A 13,206-nucleotide genomic window follows, 5' to 3' on the forward strand; every position below is an offset into this window, starting at 1 on the left:
CGAGGAATTTCTTTATTATTTACATTGGCCGATTGATTGATGTTATAGACTTAAGCAGACATTTTTGCACTGTTCAAGCGACGATAGTAGGGTACAGAACCCTTTCACTTTTCCCAACCTCCAGTTTAGGCTCATCCCCTACATGCGCGCCCATCTCGGTCAACATATAACCAGGGCTTCTGTCTGGCCATGCATCACTTAGTTCATCCCATAATTGCGCATCTACAGCCGACTCAGGGTACGAGCCCAAATCGTAAGATGCACATATTGAAGACTCAAGGCTTGGATAAATGCGTGACGTGAGCGCAAATCGATCATTGACATATATTTCAATCAGAGAAACATCCACAAAGATGCGAACAACAAGATCCTCCCCGTCCAGAAGGTTGAGATCACCAAAGTCAGGAGTTGATGTCCCAAGCCCATGAACAGAAGACTTGCTTCTGTCAACGGTGGCCACACCCTTTACAAGATCGAAAATGAGCATGGTAGATTCGGCTTGATCGGGTGATTGGCGAACATTGAAAACGAATTCCTCGTTGCCGGAGAGGTTCCTGAAGGTAGCCGTGAGCTCAAAAGTCTTCGATCGAATTGAGTTCAACTCCCGAAGCGACTTTGAGGGATAGCCAGATCTGAGAGTTGTGACTTGTGGTGCTGGACAAATTCCAAGTGTTGACATCGTACCGGATTCTTCGTCAACGAACCATCTACTGTTTGCTCTTCCGGCATCACTTATGGGCTTTGACATCTCGAAGAGCTCCCGCGGATGGGCTAGACACCCTGCCCAGCCCTGAGACACTATTACAGACTCTTTGGCACTTTCATCGGCCCAACCAAGTTGGATTAGTCTGTTGTCACTATCACGGAAGATATGAGCTGCATATGTGATGCCGTGGTCTAACAACCCATGAGACTGAATTTCGAAGTCAAGACTGCCATTCTTCGGTGTGAACTTGCCGGAAAGCCACAAGAGGTAATGCCCATTGTGTCTTTTGCTATGAGTATCTTCCTCGACACCCACGATGATATAGTCTTGCCGGCCTAGGGAAAAGAACGAAACACATTCAAAGTTCTTCCCAAATTGCAAGCCGCTGGTGGGTGAGATGTTGGAACCATGCTTGACCTTCAAAACTGTTCCCAGAAACTCCCATACAAGCAGATCATTGGATTGATATAGACAAAGCTGAGATCCAAAATCTCGGTCGCCCGACGCGATCATCATAAAGTTCGTGTTGACATCTCCCCCCAGTAGCTTGGAAAGAGACTGGGACTGGGAAACAAAAGGGTCCCGCCATCCAGTGGTTCTTTTTCCATCTGGTGGTGATAAAAGAAGCGGATTATGCTGATAACGATGCCATGTTTTCCCAAAATCTGTTGAGAATGCAACAGACTGGGACTCACAACCATCGACGTAAGGTAGCGACCAATGGATTGGTAATGAAGAGACACTCGTATAGAAAAGGTACAAAAATCGCTGCCCGTCGACAATTCTCGAAACGATTGATCCAGAGAAAACACCTAGTGAATCATAGGATGTGCCGTTGCTCAAAGCCGGAGTGCAGTCATGCCAGGTGATTAGATCTTTGCTCTTTGCCATTCCCCAGGCACTATTTCCCCCCTTGGAACTACCGGGGCTCCATTGATAGCAAACACGGTATTCCTGCGTCTCTTGTATCCAGACTGCACCACATGGGTCGTTCATCCATGAATGAGGAGCAATGAAGTGCGATGTAGGCCGGAAGCGATTAAAAGCCATCTTGTAATATTAAATAGGTACGAGGTATGTTCAAAAAAAAAAAATGAAATTACCGATTAACAATAAACCAGTGACCGGGGCCACTAAATATGTCCAGTTTTGTTTTATCGTTTTCGATATGCTTCAAAAGATTGCATATTAGTAGCATAGCATTCTCCCATCTTCGGACAATCCTCGCGACAATCAATCATGGTCGGGAAAACAATCACACTCGAAACGATCTGTTAGCAAGTAAACACACCATTTTCCAAGATTTTGAGTTCTGAAAAACCAAGTCTCGATTTTGTGCCTCCATTCTTCGCCGAGCTGTCTCCCACGTTCTTCCTGGCGGACTGCATTCCTGAGCCGATGATAACCGCACTATTCTATATTTTTACCGACCGGAAATTTATCAATGCTCCGAGCGTAAGAAGCTTGACATGAAAGCTTCGACAGCGGCAATGTTGATCGCTTAAACGCCGGACAAACCTCGGCGATATCTCAAGACTTATGAGGAGGTGCGAATAGTTTCGCCGATATTCTCAACCGTAAGCTTACCCGACTGGTCTTCCAGATCTGTCAGGCTCGATCAATGAGCCAAGGAAGTGCGTCGAATAGGTCTGGGGATGCTGGAATCCAGAATTTGATCCGTGATTCCCCAGATGAAGATCTGTTGGTGGTACGATTACATGTTGCACATACTACGAATTGAGTTATAATGTGAACGTCAAGCCACCCCTTGAATATGAGAAAGCTATTAGGGTTGGTCTTCGAGATTATAATACGAGACTTTCTATTAATTTCCCATTGAGCTCATTTAACAATGGAGTCGAAGACAACCCATGAAGTCGTCTCGGACTCGACAGACCTCAAGGAGAAGTCGGTCACGTCGAACATGTTGCAAGCAGTGTGGACATAGCCAATCACATTGCCAGACTTCAGAAAATACTATGACGAATGCCATGGTGTCAGAGATCAATACGTTGTCCCAGCACTTTGGCGGACACTTTGGAGCACAGCAAGCACTATCGGCCAGGTCATTGCGACGTTTTTGGCCGTGCAGTTTGCTTACCACACTGGACGACAGCCCATTTTTTATCTTGCAGTTGCAATTTCAATCAGTGCCTCTTTTGCATTGGTCTTTGCTCCAAACCTACCTGTCTTGTTTGTCTCCAAATTGCTTTTCGGCTTTTCTGTTGGATGCTCAACCGCAACACCCCCCTCTATATGCTACTACTAACGCAGCGGAGCTTCGAAGCTCATTCTATTCCCTTACTAACTTTACCATTGTTCTTGGATCTTTTCTTTTATCTGTTACAGGATATGGAGCTTCCTAGATCGAGGGCGAATGGAGCTTTCGCCTGGCATGTATCATGACATTCGTTGTCCCAGGCTTGTCTCTCATTCTCTCATCGGGCTTCCATTCCTTCCAGAGTCTCCAGTCTGGTATTTCAAAAAGGGGAGAGAGAAGGATACCCAGAAAGCAATTTTTGGACTATTTGGTCCACAAGTTGATATAGACGAGCGAGTTTGTCTGCTCAAGTTGGACCTCGAAATGGAGAACGGCGACAGACGAACAGACCACCTAGCGTATAGAGCAATTTGGATGCATTTTTGCAGGATAATGTCACTTCCGCATATTGGTTTACTGAACCGCCTAGGACCATTTTCCTGGGAGACGATTTTCATGACCATTCTATGTGCCCACGATCAAAAGTTGAGAACCGGATAGCCATGAAATTTTTACACGGATGGGTAGTCATATAGAGGTGGATTATCCCGCGTGTGTGCTAACTCAAATAATATGCCTGGGTTCTGTCTGATACCTTTCTGTACTGTGTATAAATTTCTCGACTCAGCTCTAGTTGGAATTGGCATTTCTCAGAGAAGTAAAGGACCACAAATTTGGCATGTTACGCCCTAACAAGACATAGCAACCAATAAAGAAATGAGTGGATGATGGCGAATGGAATTGGATGTAAATTAATGGATGTATATTAATTCCTGAAACAAAGAATAGGAGGCTTTATGTACATTCGCGATAGAAGGATTCGAAGGCCTCAGAATTCAAAGATTTCAATCTTACTAGGCGCTGTTGCTTTTAGCTAGCGCTTGATATGTTATCCTCTTTCATAACTTTATCTGCCCTAGATGTAGATGCATTCTGCTAAGAGGACAATTCAAAAAAGGATCTTTATTGTATGTGTTGTGAGTGCTGTTTGTTTCGCTTGATATTCATACAATAATAGATGTAAGTGACAGAAAATCCATCATTGTTTCGAGACAATGTGCTTCCTTGTATGCTTTATCTTCTTAGATGCCATTGTCTGTTCCCTATGGCAATCTTAATATAGCATTCTGCTTCTTTGTCCCTTTGTGCCGGAATTTCGACCGGTACACATCACCTGTTTATATATTTCGAGTAATTCCCTCATCGCCGAGGTCTCAGTTTCAACCATCAAGCCTATATTATCTCAAGCACAAAATATGGTACCCCCTTTGCCTGTCGATATCGAGGAAAGAAAAAAGTTCATGCCAAGACCGGGAGCCCAGTGTCAGGAATTCGAAAAATTCGAGTCGATTGGTATAATCACGGCTATAGACCAAAACAAGGCTCGAGGATTGCTCTATCAAGTATACTACGACATCGTGGAAGAAAAATTTGGCACTAACCCGGGTTCCAGGGGAGAAATCCGAATGTTTACCTACCCTCCAATCCGCGAACAGGCTTTGATAAGGATTATAGAGTCAATAGGTCAGTTTCACTGTCTTGGGAGTGTTATCACCTATGAGCCAACATTCGTTGTCAACCGTCTCTATGAGATCCTGAAATGGAATCGACCTTGGCTCATGGTTATAAGAGAACGAGCGCCGATACAGAAGAAAAAGCCAAAGCAGCAGGAAGAAGCACTTGAATATCAGAAGCCTGATGACCAGAATGGGATAGAAGAGAGCACAAGGCTTGAAGCTGTTTTCGCCTACCAAGAGACAGAGGAAGAGTCTAATCGGTGGAACGATGAGTGGTTAGTTCGTTTTGATCAAGCGGGAGGATTCGATTTCCTAAAAGAATGATCTTCAGGTTTCATATAATTTGCATTTTACTCTTCGTACTTTGCTCACATTATATTTTTACAGACTGCCACCAACTAGCGAATATCAATACAAATTTTTGTTTGCAGATGAAGTTTCTCGTGAAACTTCCACTTTCCCCCTAAAACATAATATTATAAGCCGAAATATCAATGAGCATATATTCTCCTTTCACTTTCCTAAGTAGGTAAAATCAGTATTTCTTGTAGATATCCGTATCCTCGACACTAAGTGTGGGGCGAGTAAAGGCGGGCTGTACTCGCTACCACCAATAGTGTCTTCATATTCTGCCGTGCCTCGGAGTTCAATCTGACATCCCTCGACCATAACTCAACTCGGCCAATAATTATTCTTGACATTACTTTCTGCCATCTGAAACTTAACCTAGTCTACACAATCCTTTACGAAAGGGCGTGTTCGAAAAATGCTCCTTCGATATCTCCACTCTTTTTGCGGCATGCTAGATACTGCGGCCATATTGTATGGCTTCGTCACAATGTCACTTCTGTTGTGCTTGCTCTTTGCGGCCATTGCATACTCTGGCAGCACTTTTGCGATGAGAAGACAATTGCAAAATTTACGAAAACATGGTTTACGCGAGAGCAACATGACTGATCAATATGATCGCAAATATGAGTCACCAGAAGGAACCGCCGTTGATGGACTACCTCGTGTGAAGGCGATATACATTCATCCTGTCAAGTCATGTGGGCCTGTTGAGGTTGATCGCGCGTTGCTTACCAAGTCTGGATTTATGTATGACCGATCTTTCGCACTGGCAACTGAGAGCCCTCAAGCCGAAGACCCTGCGACCTTGGAATGGCGTTTCATCAGCCAGCGCACAAAACCAAATATGGCTCTCATCGCATCAGAGTTATGGCTGCCGACCAAGGACAGCAACCCGGATGACCCGTTAGTTCAATCAGGTGGATGTGTGGTTTTGACATTTCCAGACCTAGATACGCCAGACTGGAGAACTCGATTTGAGACAATTTTCCATACATGGAGCCTCTCCGCTACACCTAAGGTATCCTGCGTTGTACCCCTCCAAATTACAGCCACTCAGATGGACCGATTTAACATGAAAATGAAAACGTTCCGTATCCACTCCCGGGATGCCAAGGGCCTTGATATGGGAGAAGTACCCTCGGTTGCGTCTGCCTTGCCCAAGCTGAAGAAGTTTCTGCGACTTTCCAATCAGTCAAGTCTTACGATTTTGAGGTGTACTCCAGATACCCTCGTGCACACCGATAAGAACCTCGCGCCACTGCAGTATATCGGCACACCAGCCGTGCACGGCTACACAGACCAACAGCCTATCAATATCAACAATTTGTCATCCGTACATGCTGTGTCAGCACTTCTTCCTCAGGAGAACCAACCCCTAAATGCACTTCGCTTCCGGGCAAATATATGGATCACAAACACTCCCGCCTATGAAGAAGAGACATGGAAGCGCTACCGTATACTGCCGAAGCATGCCCGATTTGATTCCAGTGAGAAATTGCGCGCCAGTGTGGCTCCTGTCCTTTCTGTTGTCTGCCGCACATCTCGATGCACCATGCCGAACGTCAACACCGACACTGGAAAATTCGAAACGGACATTCCTCTCCCAGAGAAAAAGAAAGGCAAACCACAGCCAAGCACAACTTTAGTTCAGCACCGTACGATCGAAACGGGAAATAAGGCGGCACTCGGTTATCTTGGCATGCACTGCGTTCCTGAAGATCGGAACTTGATGGAGGCCGAAGAGCAAAATATGGGGTTATATGTTCAGGTCGGCAATGAGATTGAGGTTCTTGAGCGGGGAGTTCATCTTTACGGGTCTACGGGAAATGACTATTAGCGTCGCTTCTCTCGGCTTTCAGGTGGGAATACCACTCAAGGGGTAATATGATCTCACGTGTGAACATGGGAAAATGCAATTCAGGATTCCTCAAATGCCACCAGAGAGGAGCTATCCTGGTTCTCCGCAAAGTCATACATGGGTCAGTGCCGCACCTGTAGGCCGTGCTTACAATATCGACCCTCGTATCCAGGATGTGTGCGTTTAGTATACTATTATAGATATACGATGATACAATAAGTTTCACATGCTAGACCTTGATTGACTTCCTCTATCTGGCTCATAAGTTACGCCAGATATTAGTTGCTGACCGTGTATCCGAACAATCTGCAGACTAACAAGGGGGTTGAGTTATAGTCGGGATGTTTATGTTTGAAAGCTGATGATCCATGGGGCACCAATTAATATACTTGCTTTGGGATGAGTTAGTAAATTCCAGCCATAGGGTGCATAGAAATATCTAGAAAAAAGCTAATGTCAAAGTAACATACTGGGGTCAAAAGCTGTGGAGTTCAAATACTTCCAGAGCCACTGTAAATAGCCTTAGACCGGTGGACTGCCACTCACAAATATGCAACCCAGATATTTAAGATAGATCGTGATTAAATATACACGCTGTCCTGAGGATTCTTTAATTCAGTAAATACTGTCTCACTTAGTCTCAGTTTTCCCGGTGGCGGGAAGTCGATCTTCAACCCTTGCAAAAGCAAACATACCATCAACGAATAAATTGGCATTGGAGTGCCCTGCCGACCACGGCCGGATTATCCTAACATTTCATGCAGGCGCTAGTCTAGATCGCTTCAATGGAGCAAGGCCCCTGACCGTGGCTCTCGTATCGGTACATGCCAAGGGCAAACCATTTGGGTCAGCCGATTTGATTGGGACGCCTGAACAGAGATCAGATCTGACATACCATAAATAATAGATGAATTAGGCAAAAATGCGGCAATGAAAGCTCTATTTATACCAGGACCAACGCCGTGGATCCCCAAAGGCCCCTTTCACCACAGATCTAAGGAGCTAGGGTGAATCGTTTCGCTCAGAACCGAGATGAATTTGTTTGCCAGCTCATGGGCACCCTTGCTTGCAGCTATCTTGGCTTGCTTTTTTGCTTCGGTGGAAGCGTCCAAGAACTCTCCCACAAAGCATGCAAAGCCAACATTCACATTTGACCAGCTTTGGGATCTTGAAAAGACATTTTGGGATGCTTTCCTTTACCCTGCCAACTTGAAGCAGACACAGGGCAATTCGTCTACCATATTTGCTTCCGATGTAAGATTACATCCCTTTAAGAGTCATTCTTGTATGCTTAGTGGGCTTTTCCCCAAATCATAGGTTCAAGGGCGCGTTGACATTACCCGCACTTTTGATGGAGACGAGCTCAACCGCGAATATATTTTCGGCCTCTTTTCAGATCCAGTACATGTCAGTCTTGTCGGTGTCCCAATAGCATACAACATCACCCAGTTTGCCGCCAACGATAATATCGCTTCTGCGACTACCGTGGTAACCTTCAACGCAACCACCTTCGGAGTTCTCATCCCCGTCACAATCGATACATGGATTGAGTTCAACAAAGACGGAAAGATTGCCCAATACGATGCCGTGTTCCGTTGGTTTGAGTACCTAGTTGACTTCCTGATCGGAGGCGTGGCAACGAAGATCAATGCCACATCCCCGGACCAGGCTGTCGCATATGTGGCTGATCTGCTAGCAAAAACGATTTGCGAGACCCACGAACAACATTGCACAGGATCAAATCAGCAGTATACAGATAGTGCTAGTTGTTATGACTTTTTGACCAAGATCGCACGGTTTGGAAAAAGCTATGAGCTGGGTCGGAATACCTTGCTGTGTCGGGAGGTTCATGAGCATATGGTGCAGTACCGGCCCGACGTGCACTGTGCCCACATTGGACCTGGCGGGGGTGGGTACTGCGTCGATGATATGAGCTACGGGCAGACTGTGCTACAAAGGTACTTTAATGATTCGTGGATTCCATATGGATATGGGTTGGACCAGAATCTGTGGTTAATCAACTAAGAACATCTGGTGAATGTTCGTGAAGTGTCGTACATTTACTGGATTTGAACCACAACATTAGCAACTAGCGAAATATATTTAGCATACCTAAAGACCTGGTTTATTGTTTATAATGCCTGAGTAACCAGCAATGTTTGCTGCATAGGCCCCATTGAAGCTCTTTACGTATATATATTTCTGAGTATACCATCCTAGGAGCAGCTGCTTCGCTATAGTGGTCGCGTGCCCAGCGCCGGAGAAAAGCAAGCAGAGAAAAGTATAACAGCGATCAGCATCGATTTCAACCATGTTGCGTGCTATGTCACATTAGGAACGAGATCATTGGAACATCCACAGAGCCCCTTTTTTGTCAAAACCAAGAACAAAGTTCTTGACTTATCACGAGTCTAACGTGGTCTTACGGGGAATTATGCAAGCAAGGGGCTTTTTCAGCTACGGATTACAGCTTGAAGCTTGATCAATGATATCATATAACACACCTTATTGATAAAGTCTCCGGTGTTTTCAACCTTGTTTGGAAGCGCGCGTACCCTACATTCCAATCCCTTCGCATGCCCGTTCCTAGCCGTCTTCCATCTGTCCTAGCTCACAATCCTCCGACACAGACCGAATAATCTTTCTATTCTCCACGCGAAGCACGTAAATTGGGGCCTTTCGCAATCTCTACGCCTAGAGGAGACCTAAAGCAGGGGCTTTCCGCCATGGCTTGGACAGTGGATCCATGAAAGTGATCTCACAAGTTACACTTCTGCTAGGCCTAATCCCCAGATTCCCGTTCAGATTGCACAATCAATGACCGGCGTCTCAAGATGAGAGGCAAAATTGCCGGCTATAACCCGCGGATCCCAGAAGTTACATGCCAGCCTTATAATCCAAGACGTAGGGAAATTCTTCCCGTCACCTGGTTGGCCTCTGACATGGTTTTGCTCATCCCTTCCAACAACTTGGACCTCCCTTGACAGTCATCGAGCAATGTGACAAAAATTAATCATAGGTGCAAACACATGTAGTTATAACCGATAGGTCGGCCGTCTAAACCGGATCCTTGTCTTGTCTCACATGCTATGTCATTCAACCTGACAGACTACGATCAAAATGGAGACCCGACACTCTTGCAGCATCAATTCACGAACTGGAAGCGAGGCCCAGATACGCTTATGTCCTGAAAAGTTTGATGATATCTCGACTGAAGAGGAACGATTACCTCCGGTGGATGGAGGGATCCAAGCATGGATGTTCCTGGCAGCATGTGTTATGCTTGAGGCTCTTATATGGGGTAAGTAATACAGAGAAACTTTCTATCATGCAGAACACGATAATTAATGGTACTATAGGCTTCGCCTTTGGTTTTGGTGTGTTTGAAAAGTACTACCGCGAGCTTGAGGAATTCCAGGGGTCTAACATGGTAGCTGTTATTGGAACATGTGCTACGGTTAGTGTGCCAAATCTTTATTCCCCGTTTCACTGCTAACGGCTTGCACAGGGAATCTCTTATCTGAGCTGCCCCGTTGTGATAATTGCAATGATTCTTATGCCCAAGATGGGGAGATGGTTTTCCATTATAGGATTAACCACGATGTGTTTTTCTCTAGCGATGGGTTCATTCTCAACAAACGTTACCCATCTAATTCTCTCACAAGGTGTTGGATTTGGAGTTGGTGGCTGTATTGCATACAGTCCTTCAATTCTCTACATGAGCGAGTGGTTCGTCAAAAGAAGAGGACTTGCATTCGGCATAGTCTGGGCTGGATCAGGGGTATCTGGTCTAGCCTTCCCGATCGGCGTGGAAAGACTCCTGTCGAACTTTGGATATCAAACTACATTGAGAGTCATCTCCATTCTCATTTTTGTTCTTGCGGCTCCACTCTTATACTTCCACAAACCACGACTGCCGGTTTCAAAAACAATTGGCTACCACCGTCTCAACTTCCGATTCCTTCTCAACAAGGTATTTGTCATCTATCAGATTGGCAACATCATGGAAGCACTGGGCTTTTTCCTACCGGGAATATACCTGCCAACATACGCTCGTAGTATCGGAGGCTCTAATTTCATATCCTCACTTACAGTGATGCTGTTGAATCTAGCGTCTGTGTTCGGCAGCGTGGGCATGGGTCATCTAGCAGATCGGTTCCATGTAATAACCTGCATTACAATCTCCACTGTTGGCAGTACATTGGCCGTGCTATTCCTCTGGGGATTTTCGTCAACAGTTCCAACATTGTTAGTCTTCAGCGTGGCATACGGACTATTTGCAGGATGCTTCTCGGCTACATGGTCGGGGATCACGAATGAAGTCCAAAAAGTCGATCCAAACGCTGATGCAACCATAATATTTTCAATCATTGCCCTGGGAAGAGGAATTGGCAATGTCGTCAGTGGGCCTTTCAGTGAGGCTTTGGTTCGTACAGATCCCTGGAAGGGTCTACTTGTCGGGGGATATGGCAGTGGATATGGTCTTGTCATTTTGTGTACGGGACTCAGTGCTCTGTTGAGCGGGATTTGTATAGTTGCGCATCACATGAAATGTATATAGATAGACTCGGTGTGAATTTATGTACATGATTGGCGGCGGATTATATAGCGTGAAACATGGGTTGGATAGTCATCTTAAGTCGATAGTTGCTAGTTTTGTTTCAGAACCTGTGCGTCTTGTCCAAGTGCACCAAGCTTGGATGCTCTGGACTTTTATAGCCATTAAAATTGTCAAATTGAATTATGAGAAGTTTGATCAATCATTGTAAAGAAGATATTTCGTAGTCTTAGACCTGATTATCCGCTCTCATCCGAACGGCTAAAAAATGTAACAACGTAGAATATGTTACCTTGACGGGGAATCTTGATTTTATTTCAATTAGAGTATATAAACTTTTTAGTAAGATATAATCGTATTAAAAAGTCCATGAAATTCCAAGTATTTCAAGATGCAACTGAGAGCTTTTCCAAGTCTACGACGCCATCATCCGCGCCACACCGGGTATCCCGACTCCCCCGAACTACAGTTCGCAGCTCAAATCTTGCGCTCCACGCTCCCGAAACTTTATTGTCATACTGGGCGGCGATTTGATCTGGCCTGTTGAGATATGCAATGGTATACGTCACTTACATAAAATATAGATATCTCATTGAACACCATAGTTGCTGTTCTCCAGTATTTCAGGCGCATTCCCTGCCATTAACCTCTATGACGCCGGCATGGAAAAAACTACCGGTTGTGTGCCAGGTTAATTTAGCGTGATTTGTGAGAGTCCTGCCGCATTCATATCTAGCCATGATCATGACTCGAAAACAGCTTATGCGTGCTTCGTGGTGCAGTGGTATAAAGTCGTGCCCGGGTACGCATGGCGTTTCTTTTCTCCTACATTCACCTCCCTCAATATTATATCCCTTAGAAGTGACATATAAAATATGCGTTTCCTCAACTTGGTTGGCCTCGTCTTGGCTGGAGCTACTGCCTCTAATGCTGCCACTTCTTGCGCACCCTCTAGTTCCGATGCTGCTGTTCTGGAATTCGCCTGGGGTCTAGCTGACTTCATTGGCGGCTACTACAACTCCACTGTCGACTCCAACTTCCCTTCCAACTCGAGGAACGCGACTGTCCTGGGCTACAAGAAGATTCTTTCCGGTCTCTCAAACCAGAACACCCTCTCGGTCGAAGCTATTGATAAGGCCTCCTCCTCGCTCTCCGGCTTCCAGGAGCCCCAGTGCAGCTTCACCTACCCCCAGGTCAACACCACCGCTGCCTGGGCTTACTACGCCTATCAGTTTGAGTCCACTGTGACCGGTGCCTTCATTGCTCTCGCTGGCTACACCCAGTCTCCTGAGGTTTCCTTCCTCATGGCCCGCCTGGCTGCTGAGCACAACGGCCACGCTACCTTCATCGGTAGCCGCGTCAACTCTACCCTCTTCGCCGACAACGCCACCTCTTTGGTGTCGGCCTACGGTCCCAACCAGGTCATCTCCAACCGTAACGCCACTGGTAGCCTCGGCCAGTACCTTGGTGGCTGCCTCACTGCTCCCTCCAGCCCCTGCGGTCCCCTCCGCATCGGTCCTCTGGATGCTACTCCCAGCTCCTCTGCCGGTGCTAGCTCCACTGCTTCCCCTAGCTCCACTGCTTCCTCTGCCGCCAAGAAGCACCACTAAGGGGAAATAACGGTCCACCGTGTATGAAATCTCGATATGTTCTGTCTGTGAAGGAGGGGAGTTATTGGTTAGATGTAATGATCGAAGAGCTCAGAGTTACAATAATGTATGTTTTAAGACAGACCATTTGAGTCTCGCAGACAGATAATAGATTCGTAAGGAGAAGAAGTTGGGGTTCCTGAACAACATGCCCAGATGTAGACGAACATTTTCAATATCGCACTCTGCCTTACGAGCTTAGGTGACCTCAAATTTTGGCCTTTGCTACCTTGACCCCGCAGATGCGTTCGGCGTCGCCCGAATACGAGCAGACTGTGAAACGATAGCACATTTCACCGATCGTACT

At 46.0% G+C, this 13,206-nt stretch overlaps 6 protein-coding genes across 6 annotated transcripts; 5 read left to right on the plus strand and 1 right to left on the minus strand.

Moving 5' to 3' along the window:
• Window positions 1–73: 73 nt before the first annotated feature.
• On the minus strand, window positions 74–1,756 carry N7508_005762 (glycoside hydrolase family 32 protein; the record flags this gene model as incomplete). The annotated part of the gene is made up of 1 exon (XM_058463828.1): window positions 74–1,756. One exon carries the CDS (start codon window positions 1,754–1,756, stop codon window positions 74–76), a length of 1,683 nt encoding a protein of 560 aa, XP_058320306.1.
• Window positions 1,757–4,222: 2,466 nt separating this feature from the next.
• N7508_005763 (uncharacterized protein) lies at window positions 4,223–4,807 on the plus strand (the record flags this gene model as incomplete). Its single annotated transcript, XM_058463829.1, has 1 exon — window positions 4,223–4,807. The coding sequence occupies one exon, from the start codon at window positions 4,223–4,225 to the stop codon at window positions 4,805–4,807; it is 585 nt and encodes a 194-aa protein (XP_058320307.1).
• Window positions 4,808–5,432: 625 nt separating this feature from the next.
• On the plus strand, window positions 5,433–6,671 carry N7508_005764 (uncharacterized protein; the record flags this gene model as incomplete). Its single annotated transcript, XM_058463830.1, has 1 exon — window positions 5,433–6,671. One exon carries the CDS (start codon window positions 5,433–5,435, stop codon window positions 6,669–6,671), a length of 1,239 nt encoding a protein of 412 aa, XP_058320308.1.
• A 1,053-nt stretch (window positions 6,672–7,724) lies between these two features.
• N7508_005765 (uncharacterized protein) lies at window positions 7,725–8,717 on the plus strand (the record flags this gene model as incomplete). The annotated part of the gene is made up of 2 exons (XM_058463831.1): window positions 7,725–7,946; window positions 8,010–8,717. 2 exons carry the CDS (start codon window positions 7,725–7,727, stop codon window positions 8,715–8,717), a joined length of 930 nt encoding a protein of 309 aa, XP_058320309.1.
• A 1,095-nt stretch (window positions 8,718–9,812) lies between these two features.
• N7508_005766 (uncharacterized protein) lies at window positions 9,813–11,253 on the plus strand (the record flags this gene model as incomplete). Its single annotated transcript, XM_058463832.1, has 3 exons — window positions 9,813–9,993; window positions 10,052–10,149; window positions 10,201–11,253. The coding sequence occupies 3 exons, from the start codon at window positions 9,813–9,815 to the stop codon at window positions 11,251–11,253; spliced, it is 1,332 nt and encodes a 443-aa protein (XP_058320310.1).
• An 872-nt stretch (window positions 11,254–12,125) lies between these two features.
• Window positions 12,126–12,860, plus strand: N7508_005767 (uncharacterized protein; the record flags this gene model as incomplete). Its single annotated transcript, XM_058463833.1, has 1 exon — window positions 12,126–12,860. The coding sequence occupies one exon, from the start codon at window positions 12,126–12,128 to the stop codon at window positions 12,858–12,860; it is 735 nt and encodes a 244-aa protein (XP_058320311.1).
• Between the last annotated feature and the right edge of the window lie 346 nt (window positions 12,861–13,206).

The sequence above is a fragment of the Penicillium antarcticum genome, assembly GCF_028974205.1.
Source record: "Penicillium antarcticum strain IBT 31339 chromosome Unknown utg000005l_segment0_segment0, whole genome shotgun sequence".
Classification (NCBI taxonomy): domain Eukaryota; kingdom Fungi; phylum Ascomycota; class Eurotiomycetes; order Eurotiales; family Aspergillaceae; genus Penicillium; species Penicillium antarcticum.